The 27145-nt window shown below is 47.9% G+C and overlaps 1 protein-coding gene, 1 non-coding gene and 1 pseudogene across 2 annotated transcripts; all 3 read right to left on the bottom strand.

Moving 5' to 3' along the window:
- Positions 1-3349: 3349 nt before the first annotated feature.
- Positions 3350-9867, bottom strand: RPL39 (ribosomal protein L39). Its single transcript, XM_012475748.3, has 3 exons — positions 9763-9867; positions 7431-7534; positions 3350-3642 (listed from the first exon to the last, which is right to left on the bottom strand). The coding sequence occupies exons 1-3, from the start codon at positions 9763-9765 to the stop codon at positions 3594-3596; spliced, it is 156 nt and encodes a 51-aa protein (XP_012331171.1). The 5' UTR covers positions 9766-9867; the 3' UTR covers positions 3350-3593.
- On the bottom strand, positions 4359-4490 carry LOC135269369 (small nucleolar RNA SNORA69). Its single transcript, XR_010337660.1, has one exon. It is a non-coding gene; the product is annotated as a small nucleolar RNA SNORA69 (small nucleolar RNA).
- An 11439-nt stretch (positions 9868-21306) lies between the features above and the next one.
- LOC105733807 (thymidine kinase 2, mitochondrial-like) lies at positions 21307-22960 on the bottom strand (annotated as a pseudogene).
- Between the last annotated feature and the right edge of the window lie 4185 nt (positions 22961-27145).

The following is a 27145-nucleotide window of genomic DNA, read 5'->3' as shown; positions in this document are numbered from 1 at the left end:
TTTTTTGAGACAGGGTCTCACTCTGTTACCCAGGCTGGAGTGCAGTGGCGTGATCATGGTTCACTGCAGCCTCAACCTTCCAGGCTCAGGTGATCATTCCACTTCAACCTCCAGGGCAGCTAGGACTACAGGTGCACTCCACCCTGCCTGGCTAATTTTTTGTTTTGCCGTGTTGTCCAGGCTGGGCTTGAACCCCTGAGCTAAATCGATCCACCCGCCTAAGCCCCTCAAAGTGCTGGGAACACAGGTGAGCCACTGAGCCAGGCTTGAGTAACATTTTTAAGTATGTTAATGTTTACCAACTGCTGTTCACAGTGGCAGCTTTCTTTGAATATGAAGGCATTACTGATGCAGTAAGAAAAAATATTTGCAGTCGGGCCAGGTGCAGTGGCTCACGCCTGTAATCCCAGCACTTTGGGAGGCCAAGGCGGGTGGATCACCTGAGGTCAGGAATTCGAGACCAGCCTGACCAACATGGCAAAACCTGTCTCTACTAAAAAGAATACAAAAATTAGATGGGCATGGTGGTGGGAGCCTGTCATCCCAACTACTCGGGAAGCTGAGGCAGGAGAATCGCCTGGACCCAGGAGGTGGAGGTTGCAGTGAGACAAGATCGCACCATTGCACTCCAGCCTGGGCAACAGGGCAAGACTCCATCTCAAAAAAAAAAAAAAAAAAGAAAAGAAAAAAATTTGCAGTCTAGGGGTTCAGGAGAGAGGTTCCAAAGATCCCTTTAAAGCTCCTAAGTTCCTCGGTATTCTGGAGCTCATTCTTCATACTTCTGGTGAGCACAGTGCTCTTAGGAATTGCTTTTTGTTTTGTTTTGTTTTTTTGAGACAGTCTCGCTCTGTAGCCTAGGCTGGAGTGCAGTGGGGCTATGTCGGCTCACTACAACCTCCACCTCCTGGGTCCAAGCCATTCTCCTGCCTCAGCCTCAGGAGTAGCTGGGACTGCAGGCACACACCACCACACCCAGCTAATTTTTGTACTTTTAGTAGAGACGGGGCTTCACCATGTTGGCAAGGCTGGTCTCAAACTCCTCACCTCGGGTGATCCATGTGCCTCGGCCTCCCAAAGGGCTGGGATTACAGGCATGAACCACTGTGCCCGGCCGGAACTGCTTTCATCTGAACCTCCTAGTGTGGTTGTAGGCAGGGCCTCCTTTGCTGTGTATCCCACCATTACCACTTGCACACTTTATGCAGCAGCCCGTATCTGCTGCCATCTGCCTTTTCAGCTGTGTCCAGGCAGCACAGGCCCCCTATTGACTGGGCAGGGAATTGCAGCCAAACCCTGTTCTTTCCCTTGCTGCGGCAGTTTCAATCCTAATTCCACTGGTAACTGGGGGAGCTTTGTTCCCTCATCTTTTCTACAGAAAACGTCTGCTAAGGCTTGTATATTGGCCTATGCACTTTTACCACTTAACATGCCACATAATTTGTCTATCAACCAATGAATCCCAAGTACCTAGAACAGTGCATGACACAAAGGTGGCCAATAATTTTCTACTGTATCATCTCTCTAAATCTGAAGTTGCTAGTGGTTCTTTGAGATGTGAAACAATTCCCTGGTGATATTTCAGCCAGGTAAACTGCATGGGGTATCAAAGAAGCGAACTAACCCAGGTAAAAGTTCAAACCCACAAGATTTCCACTGTGCACATTCACTCAGCTGTAGCTTTTCAGTAAGTCAGGCAATGCCATTACCTGTTACAATGTCAACAATTAACCTAGATTTTTTTCTTTTTTTGAGATGGAGTCTCCCTCTGTCACCCAGGCTGGAATGCAGTGACGTGATCTTGGCTCACTGCAACCTCCACCGGGGTTCTTGCAATTCTGTCTCAGCCTCGCGGGTAGCTGGGATTACAGGTGCACACCGCCACACCCAGCTAATTTTTTGTATTTTAGTAGAGATGGGTTTTCACCATGTTGCCCAGGCTGGTCTCGAACTCCTGAGCTCAGGCAATCCATCGGCCTCGGCCTCCCAAAGTGCTGGGATTACAGGCATGAGCCATCGCATCCGGCCTTAAACTAGATTTTTAAAGCAAGTGAACTCTCCTGAGTCCTCTTTTTGCATAAAGAGCAAAGAGTAAATATTTTAGGCTTTGCAGGCCACATGATCTCTGTGCATTAGGGTGTATTTACATACATAATATGCAAATAATGCATATGGCTGTGAAACAAGAACATTTTATACAGACAGAAATTTTTTTTTTTTAAAGACAGGGTTTCACCATGTTGGTCAGGCTGGTCTTGAACTCCTGACCTCAGGTGATCCGCCCGCCTTGGCCTCCATTACAGGCGTGAGTGACCACGCCTAGCCAGAAATTTTTATTTGTTGAAAAATGGCATAAAATATTCTTTCAACTACTTAAAAATGTAGAAACCGGCCAGATGCGGTGGCTCACACCTGTAATCCCAGCACTTTGGGAGGCCAAGGCAAGTGGATTACGAGGTGAGGAATTTGAGACCAGCCTGGCCAACATGGTGAAACCCTCTCTAGACTAAAAATACAAAAATTAGCCAGGTCTACACCTGGTGCGTGCCTGTAATCCCAGCTACTCAGGAAGCTGAGACAGAAGAATCACTTGAACCTGGGAGGCAAAGATTGCAGTGAGCCAAGATTGTGCCATTGCACTCCAGCCAGGGTGACAAGACTCAGTCTCAAAAAAAAAAAGTGGGAACCATATAGTTCACAGGCTGTACAAAAACAGGCAGCAAATGGGTGGGTACGGTGGCTCACACCTGTAATCCCAGCACTTTGGAAGGCCGAGTCGAGTGGATCACCTGAGGTAAGGAGGTGGAGACCTGCCTGGCCAACATGGTCAAACACCATCTCTACTAAAAATACAAAAATATTAGCTGGCATGGTGGCAGGCGCCTGTAATCCCAACTACTTGGGAGGCTGAGGCAGGAGAATCACTTGAACCTGGGAGGTGGAGGTTACAGTGAGCCGAGAGCACGCCATTGCACTCCAGCCTGGGCGACAAGAGTGAAACTCTGCCTCAAAAAACAAAACAGAAGGTGTAGGAGCCACTAGTCACATTAAGTAAAATTTACAAGGCCAGGTGCAGTGGCTCACACAGGGAGGCCAAGGTGGGCGGGTCAAAAGGTCAGGAGTTTTGAGACCAGCTTGGCCAACATGGTGAAATGATCATGGTGTAAGACTCGGTCTCAAAAAAAAAAAAAAAAAAAAATCACAGAATTAGTCCTTTACACTAAACACACTTCAAGCACATGGCAAACAGAGAACACTTCTATCATTGCAGAAAGTTCTACTGGATAGTGCTGTTAGGTTTGGCAGGGAAGGGAGAATTCAGTATGTCACAAACCACAATACAACAGCAATATAAGTGAAAGGTAAAGGTCTCACATATTTATTACTGAACCCAGGCAACCAAAGCCGCCTTTTTTTTTTTTTAACATGAATAATGGAAGTACTGTGGGTTGTACTAACTAATGCCTTCATAACAGATCCAGAGAGGAAACTGTTCAAACTTCTCCAGATAGCGGTGACATTTTTCAGCTTGATCTGATAACACGATTGTGACCTTCACACAGCATAAATATGTGTGCCATCGCATGTGTAATTTCTTATAGACCCAGCTTGGTTCTTCTCCAATGTCTCCTTTTGGAGTTGTACCTACACAGAAAAAAGTGTCCAGTTACAAAGGCAGTCCCACAGTTTAGCTTTTCCCATTCACACAACCTTTTCAGTACCACAAAATACAAAGGGTACCACTTTTCCCTCCTTTAACAAGTTTGGAGCTCTTTCTGGAGAGTTAAAAAAATGATTCCCTATGCGTTTAAAAACTAGCCAAACCAAGTTTTATCCTCTCCAAATGATTCAAAGCTAGGCTCTTAACTGGGATCAAAATAGTGGGGAAGCCCACTCTCTCCAAGTGTACCTGCACCCACTTTTGATTCAATGGACCTGGGGGTAAACACAGACATATTCTGAACGCCCTCATAATAGGTCACACACACATAAAAGCTCCCACATGTGGTTTTTTTTTTTTGAGAGTGTCTTGCTGTCACCCAGGCTGGAGTGCAGTGGCACAATCTCAGCTCACTGCAACCACCGCCCCCCAGGTTCAAACGACTCTCCTGCCTTACCCTTCTCAATAGCTGGGACTACAGGCGTGCATCACCACACCCACTAATTTTTGTACTTTTAGTAGAGATGGGGTTTCACCATCTTGGCCAGGCTGATCTTGAACTCCTGACCTCGTGATCCACCAGCCTGGCCTCCCAAAGTGCTGGGATTACATGCGTGAGCCATGGCGCCCAGCCTCGCATGATCTTTACAATCAATTAACTCCCCAACTCACGTCTGCTGCAGGGGAACAGCAATCCCAGAATTGTCCATGTCAACCTCTCATGATTTTACCCTCATAAAGGCAAAATCAAAAATGATTAACACGGCTTTTCTTTCAGCAGGATAATGGCAGTACTTCCACAAAATGAAGGACTGTAATTGCAACCTGCTTTCAATACATTTTTAAAGCTGGAAGGTAGCTGAGACAAATGAATATCATTCCATTGGGTCAATTCTCTGGGTCAAGGGTATATAATCCTACATACAAAATACCTTCCCAATTCTAGAAGACCACAGAGTTTTACAGCAGGTTATTTATTGAACTAGACATTGAGTTTTACATACTTTTTTTTCTTGAGACAGGGTCACACTGTTGCCCAGGCTGCAATACAGTAGCCGGATCACAGCTCACTGCAGCCTCTCAACTCCTGGGGGCTCAAGTGATCCTCCCACTTCAGCCTCCTAAGTAATTAGGACTACAAGCACGTGCCACCAAGCCCGGCTAATTAATTTTTTTGGTAGAGATTGGGAGAGTGGGGTCTCCCTATGTTGCCCAGGCTGGTCTCAAATTTCTGGCCTCAAGCAGTCCTTCTACCTTGGCCTCTTCCAAAGTGCTACAAATACAGGTATGAGGCACTGTGCCTGGCTTATATCTACTTCTTTCATTCTTCACAACCTATAAAGCAGGTCCCACCAGTCAGGCAGGACACAGAGAAACCAATGTTCATGTAGATGGATCAAATAATAAAGGACAGTGTTTAGTATCCAGTGAACAAAAGGTAAGCCATTAACTAACTCGTAACATTACAATGGGTGGCAATTTTCACATCTAACTGGCTAAATGAACTAAGGAAATGGGCCCTCAACTTCAGCCCTAACAAGCCACATCTTAAGTCTTCTTAGCAAACCAATCTCACTAGGTTTGCCATACAAGTCAAATCAAGTTCTAACTAGTTTCAAGAGTGCCTAGTTCCGGCTGGTCCCAGTGCAGTGGTGTTTACAACTAACTGATCACAACCAGTTACAGATTTCTTTGATCCTTCTCCACTCCCACTGCTTCACTTGACTAGCCTTTTAAAAGTAAAAATAAAAATAATTTAAAATAAAAAAAGAGTGCCTAGTTCTAACTAGGAACTCTTGAGCTTTCAGTGTCTTTCAAGAGAAACCCAATTACTAGGCTCATCGTACAACGTCAGCTTAGGCCTGCAGTCCCAGCCACTCGGAAGACTGCATGAGAGCGCGCGACTGCCGAACCTTGGACATCTCTCACTGATTCCTGATGCTTAATTTTCCTCCTTTTAAGACCTGTCCCAAGGCCCACCACGTCCAAAGAGCGATGGGCTGAAAAAGGCTCTTTCCCTGGAATTAGTCTAGCTGACCTTGGAGGTCCTTCATAGCAATTCTAATAATGTTTTTCCTTTGAAATCATCAATTCAAGTACTTCTGCAGTAGAGAGGGGTTTTCCAGTCTCTCTTTAGAAAAGAGAAATATTTTAAAAACTGGACTAGGTGCGATGGTTCACACCTGTAATCCTCTGCACTTTCGTAGGCTGAGACAGGACTGCTTGAGCTCAGTTCAAGGCCAGCCTGGGCAACATATAGAGACACCCCACCTCTATAAAAAATTTAAAAATTAGCCAGGTGTAGTGGCATGTGCCTGTAGCCCCAGCTACTCAGAGGGCTGAGGTGGGAGGGTCACTTGAGCCTGGTATGTAGAGGCTGCAATGAGCAACTCTGGTAGGCAGAGGCTGCTGTGATAGTGCCAACGCAGCATATAAGACAGAACTAGGCTGGGCGTGGTGGCTCACGCCTGTAATCCAAGCACTTTGGAGGCCAAGGCGGGCGGATCACCTGAGGTAGGGAGTTCAAGACCAGCCTGACCAACATGGTGAAACCCCGTCTTTTAAATATATATATAAAATAATAATAAGACAGAACAAGATCCTGTCTCAAAAAACAAAAACCCACCAAAAAGCCTAAAAACACCAACTGGGTCTTCCCCACCCCAGGATGTGTATAAGACAGCCTTCCACCTTATAACCTAGCTCAGACTGAAGATGACCAGGAAATTAACAAGTATTGGAAAAGTGTCTGCCCCTAAGCCCAGCTTTGGGCTGGATGCAGTACAGAAAAAAAAGAAATGTGTTTGTTTGTTTATTTGTGGGGATCGCTCCAGCATAGAGACCCTAAGTGTCTCCGCCATAATGGAGTTTGAGCCAAGACACATTTCTCCCCTCCTGGATGCAGTCGAGCTAAGGGAAAGAAGGAAGTGCAAGAAGTTTGATTTTGCAGAAGTTTATTTCTGGTTCACTGATCTAACAGTTTGGCTGGGTGAAGGCTGTGTGGTTTCACTGTGCATTGTATTTCTTGAAGTTTCTGTTCTGGGCTAGTTTTTATGACTCTGTTACCAGGTACTCACTGAAGCTTGTGACTGTTCGTATGACATTTGAAATTGTTACCTCTAAGATTTATACCTTGGTTTGACCGTTGTAAGATGTGATCTTGTTTCTGTGTTTTTGATTATCGGATAAGCAGAAAAGGTCACCTGTTTGTTTTATGACTTCTTGATCAATCTTTATGACAGTTGATTGTACGCTTCTCCTTTTACTAGTTTTGTCTTGAACCCCAGGCTTGCAATGTTGTAACTTTCTCTTCTCCTTTGTTGTAGTAACCTCACTAAGTAACCTGATGTCAGCCACTGCAGGCTAAAGGGTATATAATGAGACCCTGTGCACAAAATAAACTGCTGACTTGGGCATTCCTCGTCAGTCCTCCAGACCCCATTCTGTTCTATCTCTCTTTTCTTCTGCGCACTCTCTCTTCCAGGTACTGGGACCCTCTTGCTGGTCAAGAGACCCCCGGCAGACGTGCCGATCTCACGGACCACAACAGTTTATTTATTTATTTGAGATGGGAGTCGCTCAGGCTACATACAGTTCAGTGGTGCCATCTCAGCTCACTGCAACCTCTGCCTCCCAGGTTGAAGCAATTTTCCTGCCTCAGCCTCCCCAGTAGTTGGGATTTCAGGTGTATGCCACCGTGCCTGGCTAATTTTTGTATTTTTAGTGGCTCTTACATTTCACAAAATACAAGCAGTATGATCGAGGGTCTTACCTGATTTTATTACCAGTTTTCATCCGAATCCACTGGGGAATGGGGCGATTTTGCTTTTGTTTCTTGGCCAGGAATCGCTTAATCCTGAAAGTCTTGTGAGAAGACTGGGAAGAAAATGCAATCAGTTTAGACAATGATATTACAGCCTGCCCAAATGATTCAAACAACTTCTTCGAACCAATATTTGAGTGCTTAACACATATCCCCGTCCACAAATCTTCTCAATGCTAAGCCATCAAGACAAGCCTCTGACTCTCACAACTTCTTTGGAGGCAGATACCAGTTTTCATCGTTCAAATAAAAATAAGCAGAATGAGGGCAGGTGCGGTAACTCATGCCTATAATCCCAGCACTTTGGGAGGCCTAGGCGGCGGATCATGAGGTCAAGAGACCATGCTGGCCAACATATCTTTACCAAAAATACAAAAATTAGCTGGGCGTGGTGGTGCAGACCTGTAGTCCCAGCTACTCGGGAGGCTGAGGCAGGAGAATCACTTGAACCTGGGAAGCAGAGGTTGCAGTGAGCGGAGACTGCACCACTGCACTCCAGCCTGGGCGACAGAGACAGACTTTGTCTCAAAAAATAATAATAAGTAGAATCAAGAGGTTAAGAAACATGCAGAAGTCGGGCAGATCACGAGGTCAGGGGTTTGAGACTAGCCTGACCAACATGGTGAAACCTGGTCTCTACTTAAAAATATAAAAATTGGCTGGGCATGGTGGCTCACGCCTGTAATCCCAGCACTTTGGGAGACCGAGGCAGGCAGATCACCTGAGGTCAGGAGTTTGAGACTAGCCTGACCAACATGGAGAAACCCTGTCTTTAAAAAAAAAAAAAGAGAGAATAAAAATACAAAAATTAGCCAGGTGGGGCGGTGCACACCTGTAATCCCAGCTACTTGGGAGGCTGAGGCAGGAGAATTGCTTGAACACTGGAGGTGGAGGTTGCGGTGAGCCTAGAGTGCACCACTGCACTCCAGCCTGGGCAACAGAGCGAGACTCTGTCTCAAAAAAAAAAAAAAGAAACATGCAGAAAATCGGAGCATCAATGTGCAGAACCAGGATTCAAACCCAGGTCCTCTCTGCTCCACAGCAGAGGCTACCTTCCAGTTTACCAGGTGGTCCCCCAAGGACTCAGACCACACTGGGAATGGCTAACTTGGCTTCCTGGGAAGAACACAGCTTTGAGTCAAACAGAACCACCTACCACTTGCAAGTCAACAAGTCTCAGTGCTGTACTTTGTAAAATACGGTACATACTTTTCAAGTGTCATCGGGAGGCTAATTAAGACTTAGGCAAAGTCCCTGACATTCAGAAGATCTAACTCACTCGCCATTTCCGTATTAATCCTAACTCTAGCCCCACTGCTAAATTTCACTGGCCAAAAAAATAAACTTTTACATTTAAAAATAAATGAAATGTCACTTTTACTTTTCCAAGGATGACTGTCTCAATTTCTAGGTGGCATTTTCTGGCTTTCATAAAGACCTTCAGTCACAGAAGGCCAACCCCAATACTTCCCCAAATCTACAGAATAATCTTGCACAAATGGCATGGATGCACGTTTAATGCCTGGCCAACCTCGACGAACATACCCTTGCATAATAATGGAAGCGAATACAAAGAAGGCAAAGATTACACTCCCTTGTCCCCGTCCACAGTAGTTGTAAATTCTGTCAAATAACAAACTATAAAATACTAGTACTTATCGCCTCCATATCTAGAAATCAATCAACATTTTACATTTTCCCAGTGAAACAGTGACTGTTCCGCTGCTGGTATTTACTAAGCCTGAATGACATACAGGTTCACAAAATACCCCTTGTCCTAGGCGCTTCACGGGGTGATGCTCAAGTCTCCGAATAAACGTCCTGTAAACAAAAGTCCTGGGATCTAAACATGTGGTTCGCTTCTCCACGCCAAGTTCAACCCTCTTCGAAAACCAGTAGCCCATATTACTCTCCTGATTACCCTCCACGATGCGCGAGCCACGGGCAGCTCACGATTTCGGGGGCGGCTGCCATCCCCTACACCCCGCCTCCAGAACCAGAGATCACTACAAGTGAAGGGAAAGCGGAATCCCTGCCCGTCTCGGCAGCGGCCTGGCGAACAAAGAGCGCGGCCGCAGCGCAGTCCGTCCCTCTCCAGATTGCTTGCTGGCTCACTAGGTTCCCAAGCCACGAAGACAACAATGGCCGAACTCGACCTTTTCTTGTAAAAGACTTTAAAAGGCTTCTGCCTCTCCATGCTCCGCGCAGCCCAGGCATTTCGTGGCGGGGGCCTCGAGTCTTGGGAACCTACCCCGGGGCCGATGGGGGCCGATGGACTTACCATGGCGAGAAACGGAGTAAAGCACACACCACGATGGCGGCGAAAGGAAGAGAGGAGGAAGGCAGCCGGAAGAACGAGCTTAGAAGGCGCTTCTGGCGGGCGGAGCTTGGAAGGTGACGCAGCGCGCCGACCGCCTCTTCCTAGTGCCTTCTTAGTCTACCCGTGTGCTCCTGTGCGTTCCCGTGGCGCCGTGGGAAAGCGCGCTGCTTCCTGCCAAATGCAGTTCGCTTTGCTTCGCTTCCCTAAGTGGGTTCCCCCAGGGGCCTGGCAGTGTGCTAGGGGCACCCTGCTTCGTAAGTGAGGCACACAGCCCATGATAAATGCCAAAGCCGAAGCCCTTCAAAAAGCGAAAGAACAGATTGGGCGGGACTAACCCTAAGGGAGGGCGGGGGAAGCGTCCGTCATCTCCGGGCGCCGGGGACTGGGACTGCCCAGTCGGGGTTGCGCAGGCAGAGAGCAAGTGCAATTTTCCCGGAGGGCTATGAGTCATTGCGACCTGCCTGGGAAGTGTGGGAAGGGACCGTCAGCCGTTCAATAATGTTGTAATAGTTAATTTTTACCTTTCTTATTCTTATGGCTCCTAGCACTATCTGTTCTGTTGTGATGTAAAAGGATGAAAGTAACAGTGGCCGCTGCTTATGGGGTTGATAGTTACTACGCGTCTGCACGTATTGATTCATACCTCACTGTCTTTTTAACATGTCTTACCAGTGACTCATTGAATCCTCACCACAACACTACAAAGTTAATTATCCTCATTTTACAGAAGAGGAAACTGTGGCAGGGACAGGTTTAAGTTGTATCCCCAAGGTCACACAGCTACTGGGTTGCACAGCCAGGACTCAGACTCAAGTGGTCCAGGCTTCAGAGTCTGTGCTGTCTCCACTACCCTCTACTGCCTTTTCAACTCCACAGATTTTGAGGACCTATTCTGTCAGGTTCTGGTCTTTGTGCTGGGGATACAGGAGCAAACAAATCTGACCAAAAATCCCTCCCCTCGTAGAGTCTTGTGGTGATGGTATGGTTCTGGATTTTTTGTGTGTGGTGGGAATTACACAAAGCTACACATGTGATAGAATTTGCCAGGTGCGGTGGCTCACGCCTGTAATCTCAGCACTTTGGGAGGCCAAGGCGGGCGGATCACTTGAGGTCAGGAGTTCGAGACCAGCCTGACCAACATGGTGAAACCCCGTCTCTACTAAAAATACAAAAATTAGCCATGCGTGGTGGCACGCGCCGGTAGTCCAAGCTGCTTGGGAGGCTGAGACCGGGGGAGTTGCTTGAACCGGGAGGTGAAGGTTGCAATGAGCAGAGATCCCAACACTGCACACCAGCCTGGGTGACAGAGTGAGACTCTGACTCAAAAAAAAAAAAAAAGAAAGAAAGAAAGAAAAATAATTCTATACAACTCCCCCTTGCCCACCCCTGCCCTGATGAGAACATGTATAACTGATGAAATCTGAATAAGCTCTGTGGACTGTGCCAATGTGAATTTTCTGGTCATGATATTGTACAGTTATGCAAGATGCTAACACTGGGGAAGACTAGATAAAGGGTACACAGGGCTTCTCGGTCCCTTTCTTTGCAACTTCTTGTGAATCTTATTATTTCAAAATAATAAGAATTCGACTGGGCGCTGTGGCTTATGCCTATTATCCCAGCACTTTGGGAGGCTGAGGTGGGTGGATCACGAGGTCAGGAGTTCGAGACCAGCCTGGCCAATTTGGTGAAACCTCATCTCTACTAAAAATACAAAAATTAGCCAGGCGTGGTGGCACGTGCCTGTAAGCCCAGTTACTTGGGAGGTGAAGGTTGCAGTGAGCTGAGACCACGCTATTGCACTCCAGCCTGGGCAATAGAGCAAGACTCTCTCTCCAAATAAATAAATACATAAATAAATAAAAATTCAAACGTCTAAAAAAAAATCTCTGCCCTCATTTAGTTTAATTATAGTGGGGAGTTAGACAACAAATATATAAATTACATGGCACATCAGAACATGGTGTCATCAGGAAAAGCAAAGCAGGGGCCAGGTGCAGTGGCTAGCACCTGTAATCCCACCATTTTGGGAGGCTGAGGCAGGAGGATGAGTTGAGGCCAGGAGTTTTAGACTAGCCTGGACAACATAGTGAGACTCCATCTCTACAAAAAAATACAATATTGAGTCAATGGGTGTGGTGGCATGTGCCTGTAGCCCCAGCTACTTGTTTTGTTTTGTTTTTTTGTATTTGTTTTTGTTTTTAGATGGAATCTTGCTCTGTTGCCCAGGCTGGAGTGCAGTGGAGTGATCTTGGCTCACTGCAACCTCTGCCTCCTGGGTTCAAGTGATTCTCCCGCCTCAGCCTCCCGAGTAGCTGGGATTACAGGCACTCAACACCACGCTCAGCTAATTTTGTATTAGCCCCAGCTGCTTGGAAGGTGAGAAGGGAGGATCGTATGAGCCCAGGAGTTCAAGGCTGCAGTAAGCCATGATTGTGCCACTGCACTCCAGTCTGGGCAACACAGTGAGACCCTGTCTCAAAAAAAAAAAAAACTGAGAAGCGGTGGCATGAAAGGTAGAAGGAAAACGAGGAAGAAGTGCTCTATAAAGCAGTAAGTATTAAAAGGATGATTGATATAAGTACTTAAAGACTTATTTGCTGCTGCTTCTGATCACCAGAAAGAAAATGCTTGCTGTTAAATCAATAAGCAATAAAAATCCAAAAAATCCAAGTTAAAAAATATACATTTGGAAAAATGGCCAGGCATGGTGGCTCACACCTGTAATCCCAGCACTTTGGGAGGCTATGGTGGGTGGATTGCTTGAGTGCAGGAGTTCAAGGCCAGCCTGGTGAACATGGTGGAACCCAGTCTCTACTAAACATACAAAAATTAGCTGGGAATGGTGGCACACGCCTGTGATCTCAGCTATTCAGGAGGCTGAGGCAGGAGAATTGCTTGAACCCAGGAGGCGGAGGTTGCAGTGAGCTGAGATTGCACAACCTCACTCCAGCCTGGGCAACAGAGTGAGACCCTATCTCAAAAAAAAATGTTGGAAAAAGTGATACAGCAATAAAAAATAATACAAATATAGACCGGTGTGGCAGCATGCACCTATAGTCCTAGCTACTTGGGAGGCTGCAACAGGAGGATTGGTTGATCCGAGGAGTTCAAGTCCAGCCTCCTACTACATTAGTGAGACCCTGTCTCTAAAAATAAATATAAATGAGGCCGGGCGCGGTGGCTCACGCCTATAATCCCAGCACTTTGGGAGGCCGAGGCGGGTGGATCACGAGGTCAAGGGATCGAGACCATCCTGGTCAACTTGGTGAAACCCCGTCTCTACTAAAAATACAAAAAAATTAGCTGGGCATGGTGGTGCGCGCCTGTAATCCCAGCTACTCGGGAGGCTGAGGCAGGAGAATTGCTTGAACCCAGGAGGCGGAGGTTGCGATGAGCCGAGATCGCGCCATTGCACTCCAGTCTGGGTAACAACAGTGAAACTCCGCCTCAAACAAAAAAAATAAATAAATAAATATAAATGAAAAACAATACAGTATAACAACTATTTACATAGCATTTACACATTAGGTGTTATAAGTAACCAAGAGTTGGATTTAAAGTATATAGGAGGATGTGTGTAGGTTATATGCAAATATTACATTTTTTTTTTTTTTTTTTTTAAAAGATGGAGTTTCACCATGATAGCCAGGCTGGTCTTGAACTCCTGACCTCAGGTGATCCACCCACCTTGGCCTCCCAAAGTGCTAGGATTACAGGCGTGAGCCACAGCGCCCGGCCACATCATTTTATATACAGGACTTTGACATCAGTGGATTTTGGTATCAAAGGGATCCTGGGACTGGGCATGGTGGCTCACACCTGTAATCCCAGCACTTTGGGAGGCTGAGGTGGGTGGATCACCTGAGGTCAGGAGTTTGAGACCAGCCTGACCAACATGGAGAAACCTTATCTCTACTAAAAAATATATAAAAACATTAGCCAGATGTGGTGGCGCATGCCTGTAATCCCAGCTACTCGGGAGGCTGAAACAGGAGAATCGCTTGAACCTGGGAGGCAAAGGTTGTGGTGAGCCAAGATTTCACCATTGCACTCCAGCTTGGGCAACAAGAGCTAAACTTTGTCTTAAAATAAAGGGAAGGCCGGGCATGGTGGCTCACGCCTGTAATCCCAGCACTTTGGGAGGCCTAGGCAGGTGGATCACGAGGTCAAGAGATTGAGACCATCCTGGTCAACATGGTGAAACCCCGTCTCTACTAAAAATACAAAAAATTAGCTGGGCATGGTGGCGCGTGCCTGTAATCCCAGCTACTCGGGAGGTTGAGGTAGGAGAATTGCCTGAACCCGGGAGGCGGAGGTTGCGGTGAGCCGAGATCGCACCATTGCACTCCAGCCTGGGTAACAAGAGCGAAACTCCGTCTCAAAAAATAAAATAAAATAAAATAAAATAAAGGGATCCTGGAACCAATCCTTCTTGGATACCGAGGGACGATTATGTTTGCAAAGGTGTAGAGGCTGAGAACAGGTATCCAGCACCTCCCAGAGCCAGCCCTGGAGTCTGAGATTTATTCTGGGGACCAACAATTTGTAGACTTCTTCCTTTTTTTTCCTTTATTTTTTTGAGTCAGAGTCTCGCTCTGTCACCTAGGTTGGAGTGCAGTGGCATGATCTCCACTCACTGCAACCTCCACCTCCCGGGTTCAAGCGATTTCCTGCCTCAGCCTCCTGAGTGGCTCGGATTACAGGCGCCCGCCACCACACCCAGCTAATTTTTGTATTTTTAGTAGAGACGGGTTTTCAGAGTCGGAGTTCAGCATGTTGGCCAAGCTGGTCTCAAACTTCTGACCTCAAGTGATCCAACTGCCTTGGCCTCCCAAAGTGCTGGGATTACAGGTGTGAGCCACCACACTGGGCCTAATTTGTAGACTTCTTTAACAGACTGGTTCTTTGTTTTAAAAGCCATTTTATATAGAAACTCCCTCTTGACTCTTCTCTTTCTGTTACACCCTTAATCCAATCTCTAAGCAAATCCTGTCAGCTCTTTCACAAATGTAGCTCGAATTCAGTGCTCCTCATTTCCCTTACCATGGTTCATCTTTCACTTGGATTACTGCAAAATCCTCCAAACTATTCCCCGCTCTCTGGCCCTGTCCCTCTACCGTTTCTTCTCAACACAGCAGCCAATGATCCTGTTAAAACCTAAGCCCGATCATGTCACTATATTTAGTGGCTCCTTTTCATTTTTTTTTGAGACAGAGTGTTGCTCTGTCAACCAGGCTGGAGGAGCACAGTGGTGTCATCTTGGTTCACTGCAACCTCCACCTCCTGGGTTCAAGCGATTCTCGTGCCTCAGCCTCTCAAGTGGCTGGATCTGTAGGCACATGCCACCACACCTGGCTAATATTTGTGTTTTCAGTAGAGATGGGGTGTATGTTGGCCATGTTGGTCTTGAACTCCTGAGCTCAAGGTATCTGCCCCACTCTGCCTACCAAAGTGTTGGGATTACAGGTGTGAGCCACTGTACCTGGCCTATTTAGTGGTTCTTTTTTTTTTGAAACAGTCTCACTCCATTGCCCAGGCTGGAGTGCAGTGGCACAATCTCAGCTCACTGCAACCTGTGCCTCCCAGGTTCAGGTAATTCTCCTGCCTCAGCCTCCCGAGTAACTGGGATTATAAACACCCACCACCACACCCGGCTAATTTTTGTATTTTTAGTAGAGATGGGGTTTCACCATGTTGGCTAGGCTAGTCTCCAACTCCTGACCTCAGGTGATCTGCCTGCCTTGGCTTCGCAAAGCGCTGGGATTACAGGCGTGAGCCACCGCGCCTGGCCAATGATACTCTTTTTTGTTGTTGTTACAGTCTCCTACCAGTCCTTGAGTCTCTCCCTCTCATTCCTTGCTAATTTAGCTCCTGGCTTACTGTCACTGTCTCAAACACTACTCCTGTCACAGTTCTTGGTGATTTCAATATTCATGTAGATACTTCCAGACCCTTGGCCTCCTCTTCTCCAATGATCTTGTCCACCACACCCAGCCACCTGTTCCCTGTCAAACCTTTGACCATGGCATTCTCCCATTCTCTTACCACCGCCTCCTATCCTCACAGCTCACTTCCTCTAGTGCCCCAACACTAAGGCTATTTCCACCTCGCTGGGACCATTCATCGATTGATGAGACCATCAATCCGTATCACCTTTCCTCTTTTCTCTCTGCCACCCCTTTGTGACTTCTCTTCCCTCCTAACGTAGCTTAAATTGCATCAAACACTCACCTTGCCTGTACACACTTTGCCTTTACTTGTACTCATTTGGTGAAGCCCTAACCCTGATAAATCCAATTGTCTTACTCAACGACTTGCACCTCTGACAGACGAATGAGGCTGGAGGAAACCAACTAGTCTCGCTTCAAGTTCATGACCATTAGCTTAAAGTGGGCCCTTAATGCTGCCCCACAACCCTACATTTCTTTCTTTCTCTTTTTTTTTGAGATGCAGTCTCACTCTGTCGCCCAGGCTGGAGTGCAGTGGCACGCTCTTGGCTCAATACAACCTCCACCTCCCGGGTTCAAGTGATTCTCCTCCCTCAGCCTCCCGAGTAGCTGGGAATACAGGGGCCTGCCACCATGCCCAGCTAATTTTTGTATTTTCACTAGAGACAGGGTTTCACCGCATTGCCCAGGCTGATCTCAACCTCCTGACCTTGTGATTCCATCCACCTCAGCCTCCCAAAGTGCTGGGATTACAGGCATGAAGGCGTGAGCCACCACACCCGGCCTTTTTTTTTTTTTTTCTTTTCTTTTTTTTGAGATAGAGTCTCACCCAGGCTGGAGCGCAGTGACGCAATCTTGGGCTCGCTGCAGCCTCCACCTCCCAGGTTCAAGCGATTCTCCTGTCTCAGCCTTCTGAGTAGCTGGGATTACAGGCGTGCTCCACCACACTCAGCTAATTTTGTATTTTTAGTAGAGACAAGGTTTCACTATATTTGCCATGCTGGTCTCGAACTCCTGACCTTGTGATCTGCCTGCCTTGGCCTCCCAAAGTGCTGGGATTACAGGCGTGAGCCACCACACCTGGCCTTTTTTTTTTCTTTTTTTTTTTGAGACAGAGTCTCACTCTGTCTCACCCAGGCTGGAGTGCAGTGGCACGATCTTGGCTCACTGCAGCCTCCACCTCCCAGGTTCAAGCGATTCTCCTGGCTCAGCCTCCCGAATAGCTGGGATTATAGGCATGCACCATCACACCCAGCTAATTTTGTATTTTTAGTAGAGACAGAGTTTCACCATGTTGTCCAGGCTGGTCTCGAACTCCTGACCTCAGGTGATCTCGGCCTTGGCCTCCCAAAGTTCTGGAATTACAGGCGTGAGCCACTGCACCTGGCCAACCCTACATTTCTTTAGTCCAGCCAAGCTCCCACTCTCCCAGAGCAGTGATTCTCAAGCTCTCTTGCACACATGAATCATCTGGGGATCTTGTTAGAATACAAATTCTAGTTCTGCATTTCCAACAACCTCCCGGGTGATGTGAATGCTGCTGGACCTTGGACCAGCACTTTGGATAGCAAGGCCCTAGATGAAGGGATGAGGGGTTGGCTATATATATACATAAATTTTAGAGACAGGGTCTCGCTGTGTTGGCCAGGCTAGATTGCAGTGGTGTGATCATAGCTTACTGCAGCCTTGAACTCCTAGACTCAAGCAATCCTCCCACCTCAGCCTCCCAAGTAGCTAGGAATACAGGTGTAAACCACCATGCCTGACTACTTAAAAACCTTTTTTGCAGAGACAAGGTCTTGCTATGTCACCCAGGCTGGGCTTGAACTCCTGGGCTTAAGTGATCCTCCTGCCCCAGCCTCTTGAGTAGCTGGGATTACAGGTTACATACCAACATTCCCGGCTGGCAAATTTTTTTTTTTTTTTTTTGAGATGGAGTCTCTCTCTGTAGCCCATGCTGGAGTGCAGTGGTGTGATTTCGGCTCACTGCAACCTCTGCCTCCCAGGCTCAAGCGATCCTCCTGCCTCAGTCTCCTGAGTAGCTGGGATTATGGTGTGCACCACCACGCCCAGCTAATTTTTATATTTTTAGTAAAGGTAGAGTTTTACCATATTGGCCAGGCTGGTCTTGAACTTCTAACCTCAAGTGATCTGCCTGGCTAGGCCTCCCAAAGTGCTGGGATTACAGCGCACCTGGCTGGCAAACTTTTTCTTTCTTTCTTTTTTTTTTGAGACAGTCTTGCTCTGTTGCCCAGGCTGGAATGCAGTGGCACAATCTTGGTTCATTGCAACCTCCACCTCCCGGGTTCAAGCAATTCTCCTGCCTCAGCCTCCAGAGTAGCTGGGATTACAGGCGCCCGCCACCACGCCTGGCTGATTTTTGTATTTTTAGTAAAGACAGGGTCTCGCCATATTGGCCAGGCTGGTCTCGAACTCCTGACCTCCGATGATCCACCTGCCTTGACCTCCCAAAGTGCTGGGATTACAGGTGTGAGCCACCGCGCCCAGCCAGCAAACTTTTTCTGATAGTAAATATTTTAGGCTTTGTAGATGATATACAGTGTCTGTTGCGACTATTCAGCTCTGCTGTTGCAGGATGAAAGCAGCTGGACAATATCAATGAATGGGTGTGGCTGGGTTCCAAGAAAACTTTAGTTACAGATACTAAAATGTGAATTCAATAAAATTGTCATGAGTCCCAAAATACTCTCTCAATTTATTTCAACCATTGAAAAATACAGACACCATGGCTGGGTGCGGTGGCTCATGCTTGTAATTCCAGCACTTTGGGAGGCTGAGGCCGGCGCATGACGAGGTCAGGAGTTAGAGATCAGCCTGTCCAATATGGTGAGACCCCGTTTCTACTAAAAAATACAAAAATTAGCCAGGCATGGTGGTGCACGACTGTAGTCTCAGCTACTCAGGAGGCTGAGGAAGGAGAATCACTTGAACCTGGGAGGCAGAGGTTGCAGTGAGCCGAGATCTTGCCACTGCACTCTAGCCTGGGCAACAGAGTGAGACTGTCTGAAAAAAAAAAAAAAAAAAAAAAGAAGAAAAAGAAAAATACAGAAACCATTCTTAGCTCACAGGCTATACAAAAACACACAGTGGCCAGGTTTGGTCCATAGGCTGTAATTTGCTGAGCCTTGGCCTAGACAATTATGTCAGGATTCTCCTCTCCCTCCTCAAACCTGCAACCCTTCTTCCTCCATTCTCACACTCAGTTGAGGACCTGGCTTTCTAGTCACTGAGAAAATTTCTTTTTTTAAATATTTATAATCATATATTTTATATGTACAATCAAAAAGCTTAAAACTGAAATAAATACTAACTAAAAGAAAATGTACATGATGTGCAACGTTTTTAAAAAGTCAACAAGAGCAGCTCTGGGGTGTACTGACTTCACGTCCCCATGGAACTCCAGTCTCACAGCAGGGATGAGGTGGGGCCGACACATCTGGAACATCACTGCCCTGGGTGCCCCCTCTGGGCACCTGGTCCACAGTAGTATCTATGACTTCTCTGCGACCCCTGCCCCGATCAGCTCTGCCTGCCGCAGGGGACAGCAGTCCTACCTGTTTCAGGTGTGGTCTCTAGGCTGGGAGGTTTTTGTGACCTGCCCTGGCCACTGCTTATGCACCCAGCCTCCTCTCCAAGGTGGAGGGCAGGGAGGACAGCAGGCTCTTCTTGGACCCTTACATTCCATGTTAGGAAATATTTGAAAAATAAAAACTTGTTACTCTACTGGCAGAAGGATGCTGGCAGGAGCTAAAACCACTGGCCTAGGAAGCATTTCAAAATCAACAACAGGGCTTAGGTGAAGGAAGGAGCTGCTGCGTATCACAGAGCAACAGAAAAATCACGATGCATGTTCTCAGGACGTCTTGAGATTATGCGTTGGGCAAAAAAAGAAACAGACAGAGACAGAGACAGAGAAATCACATTTCCCCCAAAATGGATGGTCAAATTGAGCCAAGGGAAAATATTGGACTGTTCATTTACAAATTCTCAAAGATGGACTCCACATGTCAAGATTCCCAGTAGCAAAGGTTCTGCCTTCCCCAGTTTTCTAGCTACATGTGTTGAGCAGCATGTGGGCTACAGGGGCTGCTGGACACAGCTCCTACCTGGCTGCTGCTTCTCAGCCAGCCAATGGCACAAGAACTGGTCCGAAAAGGAAGGACCAGGAGTTGGAGGCCTTGACCTCTTAACTCTCTGGGACTGGCCCAGCAGGGGAACCTGGCACCTCTGTAGAGTCAGAGCATTGCATGCACAGGTGCCCACACTCACAGGGGCCAGGGAGTGGCCTTGCTACCTCTATTTACGGCTACTCTGAGAGGCTGTGGCCTGTTTCTCCAGAGTCAAGCCTTAATCCTTCCCGGCGTTTGCAGCCAGTCTTCTTGAAGCTCTCTCTGCCCACCTCAAAGAGTCAGGACCAGCAACGCTTCCAGAGCCTTTACTTGCAAATCCCAACTTTCCAGACTGTCCCCAAAGGGAATGTTCTTTCTTTCTCTTGTTTTCTGCTTGATCCAAGGATCAGCTGTGCCTTCAATGCAGTGCCAGCTGAGTGAAGCTAAGGTATTTTCTGAACCAACAAAGATGATTTCAGGCTCTACGGCTTGAGGCATTCCTCTGGATGAAATAACATTTCAAAAAGACTTAAGTCCACTTGTGTCTCTCCCTTGGGCCACAGACTCTCAGTAACTCCAAGAGCAAAGCTCCTTATACAAGGACACAAGACAGGAAGGGAGCCTCGGAAGCCAGGGCTGGCTGCCCCTTGCCCCAGCTTGGCTCTGGGCCACCCAGCCAGGCACCAAAAGTGACTTCCCTGACATGGAGATGACAGCAGTTCAAGCAGGACCTTCATCGCCAAGGAGACCCAGCACCATTCAGGAGCCAGAGCGTGAATCTAATAAGGTCCTTAAAGTCCATATGAAGACGTGGTAGACAGGGCTGCAGCAGCCTCGGCAGGGAAACCACTGAACACCGGGATCCAGCCAAATGCAGCACAATTTTGTGGAAGTCTGGAAATGCTGACTGTCCTTGGGAATGGCTCAATATCGAGAAAATGATACCAGCTCCATACACTGCTAGCTCTCCCCGGAAACGTAAGAGAGCTTCCACCGGAAGAGGCAGGGTGGCAAGGAACAGCTCTCAGGAGGAGGCAGCCCAGAGCGAGGGAAAGTTGTAGAGCTGGCTGAAAGTCTGAATGGTGCCGGCTCCAGTGCACACTGGCTGTGTGACCCCTGGGGAGCCCCTCAACCTTTCTGAGCTAGGATATAAGACTCCTACCTCGGCCTCCTGCTGAAGGCTGAGACAACTGGTACACAGCTCAAGCGTGAGGTCAGGCACACAACAGATGCTCTCCCTAAGGGCTTCATGAGTGACTCAGCAGTGCGAAGCCACTGGGAGAGGCGGGGAATGTGAGGCTGCAGGCTCGGCAAACCCATTGGTCCCATTTGTCATTTACCCGCAAGGGCCAGAGACTTATGACAAAGACACTTGCAAAGGAGACAAGACCATTAGGAAAATCAAGCTGGCCAAACACAAAGCCCTCCTGGGAGCAAGTTTTTCCAGATCACTCCTAATAGCTAACTTGGCAGCTGTGCGCATTTTTCGGACACGATCCATAGACCTTTCGCGTCCTATGGGCCATGCTTCCGATTCTCCAGAATTAATATTCGATCTCGATTTTGTTCAAAGAGTTCTAACATCTTCTCCATGTAGTGGTCAGCCTCAATCACCAGAACAGGGGCTGCCACAGGGAAAAGGCTGCCTTTGATGAGCCACTCCTCATGAAGATGGTGAATTGCTTCCAGGTATTCCAGTGGAATGACCTTCTCCTCTTCCCTGCATCTCTTCTTTAACCTCTGGTAACAAGTCTCAGGATTGGTCCGAAGGTAAACTATCAAATCAACGGACACGTCCATGTTCCTCAAGATCCAGTCAAACCATTCCGACAGAACTACATGGTCCACTTCTGGCATCTTCCCGCTTCTATACAGGTTTTCTACAAAAATGTATCTCTCCATCGACCTCTCCATCAACTGTACAGATGACATCTGAGGACGAGTATGCCTATCCAGCGTGGTCAGCTGCACATACGTCTGCAGCGTAAGGCCCCAGCGAGAGGCATCGTGATACATCAGGCCCAGAGGATTGTGGCCACGGACATTTCTCCACTTGGACACGGGCTCCGTTAACACCTCGACGTCTGTCGCTTTACAGAAGAACTCCAGGCATGTCGTCTTCCCACTTGCAATATTGCCCTCGACACAGATCACTGATTTTTTCTCTTTTTCCTATTCTCTATTTAGTACATTATACTTTGCATTTTCCATATGTCATCTGTTTAGATCTTCACAGACTGGGTGTTGAGCAAGTGGAAAGGCAGAGCGGCCTCCACTGGTGGTGCACGGAGAAGAGGGGGTAGCGGGCGTGGGTTTGGGCCTGGGATCCAGGTGTTCCTCTGTGCCCAGGGCGGGCATCGCTGCCCATCCGCCCCACAGGTGGTTCTGAGGCGTCTCTCAACAGCCAGATGTCGGATGCCCGAACTGGGCTATAAGAATCGCCCGTTTCTGAATGGGTCCCCACTCCCGGGGAGGGCAGGAGAGCGCCGGGAGCGTAACCCCCGTCTCCCCCACGCTGGCACCAGAGTGTGAGGAGAATCGGCTTACGGCAACTCCCAGTCCCCATCGCCCCCAAGGCCGAAAAAATCGGGCCAGGAAACCCGAGTTTGGGCCAGAATGTTCAGAGCAGCCCCTGCCCCAGAGGGCAGGGGGTCTGTCCTGCTCTTTAAAGCCCCTCTGCTCATCCCAGAACAAGAGCCGGGCGCAGAACCCCACGGCCCCCGCGCTCGCTGCGGCCTGGCGCCCGGGTACCGGCAGATAGCCACCGCCGCCCCCGCCTCAGCCGAGACGTAAATCTCGCGCCTTGGAGGCGGTGTTTCGGGCTCGGGCGGGTTCCGGGAGCCGAGGGGCAGGGAGTAGGGGGGCGCTTAGGGGCTCCTGGGAGGCGGGACCAAGACGCGCGTTAACCGTAGGCCAGGCCCCGGTGCGCGGCCTGGGGCAGGCACCGCTGCGCGGCCTGGGGCCTGAGGCCGGGCTCCTGGGGCTCCCCTGCCCCAGGCCGCGCAGCGCCCCGGCGGCCCAGCCCCGCAGTGGCCGCAGCAGCATAGCCGGGCAAGCGTATCCAGAGGCCCCCGCTTCCTTCCTCCACTGAGACAATTTAAGCAATCACAACAGAACTTCTACAACCCATCTACCACATGCTATCTGCCAGCACCTCCACTCAACTATTCCCCCATCCTTCCATTACTGTGGATGAAACCTTTGAGCTATGTCCAGCCTGTCCGCTTGCTTGTGCCGTAGATCCAAACCTCTCTCGCCCATTCGACAACCCTGTCTGGCTAGTCTTCCCTTTCTGTCCTTGCTTTTCACTGGATTATTCTCATCAACATACGAATAAATATGCTGTCATCTTTAAAAAGCTGCTCTTGCCTGGCCTGGTAGCTCACACTGGTAATCCCAGCACTTTGGGAGGCCAAAGCCAGCGGATCACGAGGTCAGGAGTTCGACACCAGCCTGACCAACATGGTGAAACTCCATCTCTACTAAAAATACAAAAATTAGCTGGACGTGGTGGCATGTGCATGTGGTCCCAGCTACTCGGGAGGCTGAGGCAGAAGAATTGCTTGAACCCGGGAGACGGAGGTTGCAGTGAGCTGAGATTGAGCCACTGCACTCCAGCCTGGGTGACAGAGTGAGATTCCATCTCAAAACAAAACAAAAACTGCTCTTTACTCCAACTCCCTTGCCAGCTACTTCTCCGTCCCTTTACAACAAAACCCTGTGAAAGATTTGTCTTCATTCATTGTTTCCAACTTCTCTCCCATTCTTTTTTTTTTTTTTTTTTTTTTTTGAGACAGAGGTTTTTTTGCTTTTGTTGCCCAAGCTGGAGTGCAATGGCACGATCTCGGCTCACCACAACTTCTGCCTCTCAGGTTCAAGCGATTCTCCTGCCGCAGCCTCCTGAGTAGCTGGGACTACATGCGCCACCATGTCCTGCTAATTTTTGTATTTTTAGTAGAAATGGGGTTTCTCCATGTGTCAGGCTGGTCTCGAACTCCCAACCTTCTCAGGTGATCTGCCCGCTTTGGCCTCCCAAAGTGGTAGGATTATAGGCATAAGCCACCGCTGCCGGCCTTCTCTCCCATTCTTTAAGTGAGATGTAATTCACATAATATGAAAATCACCATTTTATTTTATTTACTTTTTATTTTTATTTTTTGAGACAGAGTCTCACTCTGTAGCCCAGGCTGGAGTGCAATGGTGCAAGCTTGGCTCACTGCAACTTCCACCTCCCGGGTTCAAGCAATTCTCCTGCCTCAGCCTCCCAAGTAGCTGGGACTACAGGCACATACCACCATGCCCAGCTAATTTTTGTATTTTTAGTAGAGATGGTGTTTCACTATGTTGGCCAGGCTGGTCTAGATCTCCTGACCTTGTGATCTACCTACCTTGGCCTCCCAAAGTGCTGGGATTATAGGCCTGAGCCACTGTGCTCGGCCTCATTTTATTTTATTTTATTTTTGAGATGGAGTCTCTGTCACCCAGGTTTGAGTGCAGTGGCATGATCTGGGCTCACTGCAACCTTCACCTCCTGGGTTTAAGTGATTCCCCTGCCTCAGTTTCCCAAATTTACGGGCATGCGCCATCACCCTCGGTTAATTTTTTATTTTTATTAGAGACAGGGTTTCACCATGTTGGCCCAGCTGGTCTCAAACTCCTGACCTCAGGTGATCCACCTGCCTCAGCTTCCCAAAGTGCTGGGATTACAGGCATGCACCACCATGCCCTGCTAATTTTGTATTTTTAGTAGAGACAGAGTTTTACCATGTTGATAAACATATTTTTAGTAGAGACAGAGTTTTACTATGTTTTACCATGTTGGCCAGGCTAGTCTCAAACTCCTGACCTCAGATGATTCGCCCGCCTCGGCCTCCCAAAGTTTTGGGATTACAGGCGTGAGCCACCACGTCCAGCCTAGCAGTCACTCTTTGATTCCCACTCTTCTCTCAGCCCTAGAAAACCAGTAATCTATTTTCCATCTCTGTGGATTTGCCTATTGTGGATATTTTATATAAACGGAGTCATATACTATATAGCCTTTTGTGTCTGCTTTCTTTAACTTAGCATGTTTTCAGGGTTCATCCATGTTGCAGCATGAATCACTACTTTTTTTTTTTTTAAGAAATGGGGTCTCACTGTATTGCCCAGGCTGGTCTTCAACTCCTGAGCTCAAACAATCTTCCCACCTCGGCCTCACAAAGTGCTGGAATTACAGGCATGAGGCACTGTGCCAGGCCAACATTTTATATTTTTTTAATAGAGACGGGGTGTCACTATGTTGCCCAGGCTTGTCTCCTTCCTTCCTCAATCCCTCCCTCCTTCCCTCCCCCTCTCTTTTTTTTTTTTTGAGACGGAATTTCAGTCTTGTTGCCTAGGCTGGAGAGCAATGGTGAGGGTTCAAGCGTTTCTCCTGCCTCAGCCTCCTGAGTAGCTCGGATTATAGGCATGCACCACTACGCCCGGCTAATTTTTGTATTTTTAGTAGATGCAGAGTTTCTCCACGTTGGTCAGGCTGGTCTCGAACTTCTGACCTCAGTGATCCACTAGCCTTGGCCTCCTAAAGTGCTGGAGTGAGCCACCACACTTGGCCCGCCCCTCCCTCCCTTCCTTTTTCTCTTTCTTCTTTTTTTTTTTTATTTTTTTAGAGACTGGGTTTCACCATGTTGGCCAGGATGGTCTCATCTCTTGACCTCGTGATCCGCCCACTTCGGCCTCCCAAACTGCTGGGATTATAGGCATGAGCCACCGCGCCTGGCCTCTTCTTTTTTAAGACAGAGTCTTGCTCTCTTGCCCAGGCTGGAGTTCAGTGGTGCGATCTTGGCTCACTGCAACCTCTTCTGGAGTTCAAGCAATTTTTCTGCCATAGCCTCCTGAGTAGCTGGGAACACAGGCCTGTGCCACCACACCTGGCTAATTTTTTTTTTTTTTTTGCTTTTTTTAAACTTTGGTTTTTTACTTGCTTTTTTGAAACACAGTCTCGCTCTGTCAACCAGGCTGCAGTGCAGTGGCGCGATCTTGGCTCACTGCCACCTCTGCCTCCTGGGTTCAAGTGATTCTCCTGCCTCAGCCTCCCAAGTAGCTGGGATTACAGATGTGCACCAAGATGCCCGGCTAATTTTTGCATTTTTAGTAGAGATGGGGTTTCACCTTGTTAGCCAGGCTGGTCTCTAACTCCTGACCTCAAGTGATCCACCCACCTTGGCCTCCCAAAGTGCTGGGATTACAGGCGTGAGCCATTGCACCCAAATATATTTTTAGTTTTAGTGGCCCACCCTATTGGCCAATCCTCCTTGAAACACTTTCTCTTGGATTAATACCAGAATCTTCTGGCTTTTCTCCTACTCTCTGGCTATTCCTTCTGACTTTGTAGATATACTTCCTTACCTGTATGTACTGTTAAGAGTTCTTTAAGGCAGGGCCTCAGGTCTGCTTTTGTTTCTATTTCACTCTCCCCATAAAGTGACAGAATCTGTGGCCATGACATCAATGGCCACCTAAAAAGAGATGAATTCCAAATCCTTACATCCACTTCCCACCTGCCATTGACCCCTCACTGTAACAGGGTTTCTGTCTCTTTTAGGTCATCAGTTTCATTAGTTCACTAATGAAATCACAATTGCCAAATCTAATGAATACTTCCATTTCTTGTTTTCCTTAACCTCTCTGTGGCATGGGACATTGTCAGCCATTCTCCTTCTTGAAATTTTCCCTTCCCTTAGGACTCTTGCTCAGCTGAGAATCATTCACTTTCAATCATTTTTGATGTCTCTTGTACCTGTCTCTTGGGCTACCTGTTTCTAAAAGCTGGGCAAACATAAAGTGGTGATTTAGTAAGTAAAGGCGAACAGATACCATGTTAGGAAGGGCCGGCAGGATGAATGAAAATCAGCCAAAAGCTCAAGGATGTTGTCTAAACATATTAATTTTAGACAGAGTCTCGCTCTGTCACCCAGGCTGTAGTGCAGTGGCGCAATCTTGGCTCACTGCAACCTCTGCCTCCCAGGTTCAAGCGATTCTCCTGCCTCAGCCTCCTGAGTAGCTGAGACTGCAAGCATGGCTGATTTTTTATACTTATTTTTTGTATTTTTAATAGACACGGGGTTTCACCATGTTGTCCAAGCTGGTCTTGAACTCCTGACCTCAGGTGATCCACCTGCCTCAACCTCCCAAAGTGCTGGGATTACAGGCATGAGCCACTGTGCCTGGCCAACATTTTGTTCTTATGGGACAAGAATAGTTGATGTGGTTTGGATACTTGTCCCC

The sequence above is a fragment of the Aotus nancymaae genome, unplaced genomic scaffold, assembly GCF_030222135.1.
Source record: "Aotus nancymaae isolate 86718 unplaced genomic scaffold, 86718_ANA_hifiasm-v0.15.2.pri h1tg000004l, whole genome shotgun sequence".
Classification (NCBI taxonomy): domain Eukaryota; kingdom Metazoa; phylum Chordata; class Mammalia; order Primates; family Aotidae; genus Aotus; species Aotus nancymaae.
This window is presented reverse-complemented; position numbering and strand designations above follow the sequence as displayed.

Coding starts and splice junctions, on each gene's coding strand:
- RPL39 (XM_012475748.3), bottom strand. Junction 3,643..7,430: donor AAAACTGGTAATAAAATCAG/GTAAGACCCTCG, acceptor TTTTCTGTGTAG/GTACAACTCCAAAAGGAGAC.